The sequence below is a fragment of the Pteropus vampyrus genome, unplaced genomic scaffold (genome assembly GCF_000151845.1).
Source record: "Pteropus vampyrus isolate Shadow unplaced genomic scaffold, Pvam_2.0 Scaffold157, whole genome shotgun sequence".
NCBI classification, from domain to species: domain Eukaryota; kingdom Metazoa; phylum Chordata; class Mammalia; order Chiroptera; family Pteropodidae; genus Pteropus; species Pteropus vampyrus.
Window position 1 is genome coordinate 1,904,472 of NW_011888938.1, and position 6,510 is coordinate 1,910,981.

Sequence of the window (6,510 nt, forward strand, 5' to 3'; positions counted from 1 at the left end):
AAGGGGCCGTCTTCGGCCGCTGGCCCCTCCCCCCCTGCTCGCGGGGTCCCATCGGGGACGTTATGCCTGGAAACTCCTTGACCTCGATCTACTTATGAAAGCGGGCAGCTTATTTGCAAAGTCCATGCTCAGAGAGTCAGTGGAGGAGTTGAGTCCCGCCTCCCGCTTGGGTCTGTCCCCACCCCGCCACAGGAGACCCTCCAGTCTGGCCTTGATTGCCTGCTGTGACGGGGGACTCATTGCTGCCTGAGGCACCGAAATCTGCTCCCTTGACTGTGATTTAGGTGGCCTGAGACCACCTGCCCTTCTCTGCTTCCTCTAGAGTACGTCACGTTCCTGACGCTCGGCCCCAACCTGACTGGTGTGTACATTGCCAACCACCGGCCTCTCTTCACGCACCTGGGTGAGTCGGCCGGAGGACGCCCACCGGACGTAGCCAGACTGAGAAGGTCGAGGGCATGGTCCCCAAGACGCCCTCGCTTCTGATGCCAACTGCAAGTTCAGGGGTTCCCCAGTTCACTAAGGGACTCGCGGAACGCAGAGCCGTTGTGCTCACAGCGACAGCTGATTACAGGTGCCGGTAACAGAATGAAACCAGCCAAAGGAGAGATGCCCAGGGCAGAGCCCGGGAGGGTTGCGCGTCCAGCACTGGGACGCGACATTGTGCACAGAGCACGGCCAACCCAGCGAGCTCCCCTGGGTTTAGTGTCCAGTTGGGGCTTCATGACGTAGGCATGGTCGATGAGTTGATCAGTTGCTCAAGTGGATGACCTCAGTCTCCTGGTTGACTGGTGGCACGGGACCCAAAGCCCCCTAGATCACGTGGTTGGGCTTTTTGGTGCGGCCAGACCTCACCTTAAACAAAGACGCTCCCAACAGGTGACATAGGTTCCCTCCCGGAAGCCGAGGGCAGAGACCAGACCCGTCTTTGTGCACCGCCAACCTCTTTACCACTCAGGGCACAGTGGGGCTTTATTTCCAAGGATGCTCCTGCCTGACCTTTGAACCTGGAGTCGGGGCACCTACCCCGGGTCCCCTGAACCCCCGACCCTGCCCGTAGAACCCGTGTGAGTGCGCTCGGTGAGGGAAGCAGGCCCACGGGGCTCGCCAGGTCCTGGAGAGAGGCGGGGGCCCCTGCCATGGGGGAGACTTCTGGGCTCAGACCCCTGTGCGCATCCTGGGGATGTCGCTTGCTTGCGCCAGAGACCACCGGGCCGAGACACCAGGAGGACTTGCTTACTCCCCAGGGGACTGGGGACGCCGGGGAGAACAGTCACAGATGTGGTCGTGGAGATGACATCCCCCTGGCCCAGCTGTCACCTCTCCCCCACTCCTTAAACCGGGACCGCGTCTGTGAAAGGGGCGGTGCCCACCTCTCGCAGGTGGGGGTGGCACCGCTGTGCTGACGGGCCGCCCTCCTCCCGCAGCAGTGAGGATCCGAGGGCGCTACATCGTGGCTGGGAACTCGAGCATCTCTGCCAGCACCACCCACCCCTCCCTGCTGGAGGACCGCCGTGTCCAGTACAGAGTGACTCTCACTGAGGACCGGCTGCCTCGCCTGGAGGAGATCCGCATCCGGGGACCCACCCAGGAAGACGTGGAGATCCAGGTGACCGGGCCGGCCTCCTCCTGGGGTTCGTTTGTCCAGCCATCGACTCACTCACTCTCTTATCTGCTCAGCGGTCATTTTGGGGGGCGGGGCTAAGGGACCTTGGGGGTGGTGTGGGGAGCGTGACAGCAGGGGGGGCTGGGTGGTCTGACAGCCAGATTAGAGACCACCATGGGGGTGTCCCTCAGAAGCAGGGTGGCCCAGGGGTCAGGAGCCCGGGTTGTGGTCTCAGACGGACTCTGCAGGAACTTGGGACTTGGCCTTTCTGAGCCTCAGTTTCCCCACCTGCAAAATGGGACTGGGCAGACCTGCGTCGCAAAGCCGTTGTGAAGATTTGCTTTTCAAAACAGCATACAGTGAGCACGTGGCAGTGCCCCACACGTGCGCCACGGAACGTGGCCGCCGCCACAGAGCGCGTGCTGGCCCGGGGCTCGAAAGCGTCCGGAGGGCTGGGGGCGCCCCATCGTAAGGGCAGGAAGTGCGGGGACAGTGCGAGGGCCAGAGCTAGAATCTGAAAGGCCCCCCGCCAGGCTTTGCTGTCCTTGGGCAAGGATGCTGGGTTGCCCGGATTCTCATCCTGACTCTGTCACTGATGGCCGTGTGCGTCAGCCGCCCCCTGTGCCTCCGTCTCCTCTGTAGCGTGGGGGGTGGGTCACAGTCGTGCCTCCGAGGGTCTTGGGCAGGTTTAAGGAGTTGGGCGCCACTTCCTGCCGGCTCCTCGGGCCTCCTCGCCTGCTCCGAAGCACCAGCCGTGCCGGTTCCGCCCCGGGCTCCTGTCTGCTGGAGCGCCCTGTCACCCACCTCTGCTCCTTGTCCCCAGGATCTCCTTCCTGACCTGCCCCATCTCCGCCCAACCCCGAGCCCCTAATACGCTGAGCAGATCCCTGTCCTGGGTCACCAGGATTATCTGTCACCGCCCCCAAAACCCTGAGCTCCGGGGGGCCGGGGCGGTGTTCTCGCTGGGCTGTCCGCAGAGCCCGGCGTGCAGTCAGTGTCCGCCGCTGCTTGGCAAGCAGAATACAGGGATGGGGGAGTGAAAAGTCGAAGGCTTTCGGGAGAGGTGGCGGGGACAGCCACCCTCAGGGAGCCCACTGGACAAAGCCTGGCGCCTGCCGTCCGCCTCACGCAGGTTTACAGGCGCTACGGTGAGGAATACGGCGACCTCACCCAGCCCGACATCACCTTCACCTACTTCCGGCCGAAGCGGCGGCAGCCCTGGGCGTGGGCCGCCATTCGGGGGTCCTGCTCGGTGAGCTGTGGGGCAGGTGAGGCCCGGGACAGGGCTCCCCCGAAGCCTGGTTTGCCCTGCCCCCCCGTGGAGGTGGCCTAGCCTCCCCCTTCCCTCCCAGGGCTGCGCTGGGTGACCTACAGCTGTCTGGACCAGGCCAGGAACCAGCAGGTGGAGGCCGCCCTGTGCGGAGGGGACCTGAGGCCGGAGGCGTGGCCGGAGTCCTGCAACCCCCAGCCCTGCCCCCCACAGTGAGTGCTGCCGAAGCTCCCGGGCGGGCGGTCGGTGTGTCCCCTGGCCTCTCCCCTGACTTGTGGGGCCGGTAGCCTGGCTTCTGGGCGTGCTCCCGTTTAGACCGGTTGTCAGTGTCCCCATTCAGCGGGCGAGGGTACTGGAACTCAGGCAGACGTGGGTGACAGTGACGCGCAGCCGCTGCACCTCGTCTGCGGGCAGCTCGTGCCCTCTCTGTGCTCCGGTGGTCCCTGCGAGATGGAGGTGGTTGCCCTACCTGGGAGCGTCGTGGGGAGACTCGGGGAGGTAACAGCGGAAGGCACCTGGCTGTCACCGGCCCCTGGCAGGTGCAGTTGGTAGGAGCATCATGTTAGGGACAAGGCTGTCCCTGTTGGGTGTGGGGCTGGGGCAGCCACCTGCCAGCACTGTTATACAAGTATCCTCAGGCTCAGGTGCAGCTTGAGGACACGTGGAGGGCTGAAAGGCTGGGCTGGCTGTACCTGCAGAGTGTCCAGGTACCTAAAGGGACACAGGGCCCAGGGAAGTGAGTCAGCTGGACAGATCTGCCTGCCTCCCACCCCATCCCCCCAAGCGAGCCTGGGGGCCTGGCCAGGGCCGACTCTCTGCTCCTCTCCTCCCCAGCTGGGCGGCTGGAGACTTCGGCCCGTGCAGCGTCTCCTGTGGGGGCGGCCTGCAGGAGCGGGCGTGGCGCTGCGTGGAGGCCCAGGGCGCCGTCCTGAGGACGCTGCCCCCCGCCCGGTGTGCGGCGCTGGCCCCGCGGCCGGCCGAGGTGGACACCTGCAACCCCCAGCCCTGCCCCACAGGGTGAGCACGGAGGGCGGGGGCGGGGCAGTCTCCTTGGCAGGGCTCGTCCCCGCACTGGGCCCTGTCCCTTCTGAGTGACTCCTGTCCCCAAGGCCTCTAGCCAGGCCTCCCCACCCTGGGTGACAGGCAGTGGTGGCCCAGAGTTCAGGGTTCCAACCTCGGAGCTCCCTCCTGTCCAGGAGACCCTGCCCTGGCCGTTTCCCCCTGCGAACTTCCGAGTCCCTGTTTTACAGGGGGACAGCAAGGACCAAGCGAAGTCACGAATGTAAATCAACAAATGTCACTTCCTCATTGCTACTATCACTCCAGGGTGCCTCTCGTCCCCTTGTGTTCAAACTGATTGGCCACTAACTGGCCGAGTGACCAGGGCAAGTCCCCCCCCCTCTGGGCCCCAGTCTTGTTACTTGTCTAGTGAGGAGGGGGTTGGCCTGGGTGCCTGGGGCCCACACGTGGCTCTGCACATCCCGGGCAGACATAACGATCACCACCCTTCCCGCTGAGGGCTAAGCCTGCCTCAGAACCCTTTTCGACACCGCCATTCAAGACTGTCATGTATGCAATGATTTTCTGTCCTTGACGTGGGTGATCCGATTGCATCTGGCACTGGCTCTCGGCACCTGCTGGGTGGCACGGAGCCACATGGTTATCTGGCTGGAGGCCCACCTTCGCCCCCGGAAGGCAGGAGGGGCAGGCCTGTGTCCCTGCAGCCTGGGTGCCAAGCAGTTCATCTGGCTTGGGCTTGCTTCTTTGTGGGGCCCCTTTTGGGGATCTTGGATATGGGGGAGCGGGTGCGCTGCCTCCTCCGCCGGGAGCCGGGGTGCCCCTATGGCCTGATGGCAGAGGCAGGGCCTGATGCCTGTCCTGTGCCGTCCTCAGGTGGGAGGTGTCAGACGCTTGCTCGTTGGCCTGTGGAGCAGACCTGGCCACACAGAATGTGACGTGTGTGCAGGGAGCAGATGGCCCGGAGGCACCAATGACAGCTGGGCCCTGCTCCACAGACAAGCCACCTGCCCTCGAGCCCTGTACGGAGACGGCATGTCCTCCAGGCTGGGGCCATGTGAGTGAGCACGAGGGCGGCTCGGAGAACGGGGAGGACCGGTTCCCAGTGGCCTCCCAGCCAGAGGGAGAAGACTGTCCTTCTAGAGGGCAGTCCAAGCATAAACAGAAACGGAGCTCAGGGCCTGGGAAGCCCCCTCCCACTGGCGAGCGGGCCGAGGGCCCCCAGAGCCTGATAGAAAGCTGCCGGCTCCCTGCCGCTCTGCCTGGCGTCCGGGGCTTGAGGCTGGGTGACGATGCTTTCAGACGGGGCCCGGCCAACCCTGTTCCCTTGAGGCTTGGACACTGCAGGGCCAAATGTGCCGGCACATCCAGCTCCGCCTCGCTCTCAGCCCCGCCCCGCAGGGCCCCCTCACACTGACGCAGAGGCCACGGTGGGCCAGCCTCCCCGAGAGGAGCAGCAGGGAGTGGTGGCCCCCGGGGTGCTGGTGACCACTTCTCTCTCCTGAAGAGATGGGGATGGGTGGGGTCAAGGGCTGGGTGCTCCAGGGTCTGGAGGTGGAAAGCCCAGAGCACCTGCTTGTTGCTTGTCCCCACAGCTGGACCCCCAGCCTCCGGGAGAGGGGACTGCATCCCCATTGGGCAGTGCCAGGCTGGGGGCTCGAGCTGCCCACGTGTGGACCCCCGTGGCAGGGCCGTGCTCCGTCTCCTGTGGCCGAGGTGAGGCCCCCTGAGGAGGACCAGTGCTCATTAGCTAACCCCCATCTGCCTGCATTTTGCCTAATTCTAAAAAGCAATCGGAGTGGCTTACAGAAAATGCAAAGTGCGTGACAGTACGACGTGTCTACACGAGACTGGGGCAGAGTGCGGACAGCCACGTAGCGTGTTCATTGGCCAAAAGATAGGGAGAGATTACAGAATCTGGCAACATCGGCACCCGAGGGTATTATTTCTTAAGGGCCAGAAGAACTGAGAGGCACGGGCCCCAAACTTAGCTCTGAGCTCCCGGCAGCCAAACCACAGACACGCGATTAATTTTAAGATCCGCAGCATTCTTTCAAACCCTAAGCGCTTGCTCGGTAAAACCTCAGCGAGTTTCGGCTGGAGACCAGAGGTTTGTCCGGAGGACCATCCTGGAGGAGGCGTGTGAGGGACCCGGCCCTAACCACGCCTGTGGGAAACACAGCAGGAGATGTCCACACAGCCATTCTCACGATGCCGCTCATAAACAGTAGGAGCTGCCACTTGTTGAGCACCTACTACGTGCTGGGCACTTTGTATCTCCCCTTTCAAAATCTTTGTGCGTATCTCTGCAAGTTAGGTACCAGTATGTGAAAAATCCTGGGGCTCAGAGAGGTTAAGTCCAGGTGGCAGAGACTCAGAGCCATGTGGGCCTCACCTGCTAGTGCACGTCGGAGGGATGCACACGCCGGGCCCCGCCGAGCCATCCTCTTGGGGCACGGGGCCCCTTCTTCCCCCCGGCAGGCCTGATGGAGCTGCGTTTCGTGTGCGTGGACTCTGGCCTCAGGACGCCGGTCCAGGAAGAGCTGTGCGACGTGGCAAGCAAGCCCGAGAACCGACGGGAGGTCTGCCGGGCCGCCCTGTGCCCAGCCTGGTGAGC

General features: G+C 63.9%; 1 protein-coding gene across 1 annotated transcript in view; it reads left to right on the top strand.

Moving 5' to 3' along the window:
- The window catches only part of ADAMTS13 (ADAM metallopeptidase with thrombospondin type 1 motif 13), a 33,038-nt gene that overhangs the window by 16,635 nt on the left and 9,893 nt on the right, over window positions 1–6,510 (top strand). Inside the window, exons 11-18 of the mRNA XM_023536470.1 lie at window positions 323–403; window positions 1,428–1,609; window positions 2,739–2,874; window positions 2,959–3,088; window positions 3,711–3,893; window positions 4,770–4,950; window positions 5,489–5,609; window positions 6,375–6,504. Coding sequence (XP_023392238.1) covers window positions 323–403; window positions 1,428–1,609; window positions 2,739–2,874; window positions 2,959–3,088; window positions 3,711–3,893; window positions 4,770–4,950; window positions 5,489–5,609; window positions 6,375–6,504 — 1,144 coding nt within the window. The remainder of the gene's footprint in view (window positions 1–322; window positions 404–1,427; window positions 1,610–2,738; window positions 2,875–2,958; window positions 3,089–3,710; window positions 3,894–4,769; window positions 4,951–5,488; window positions 5,610–6,374; window positions 6,505–6,510) is intronic.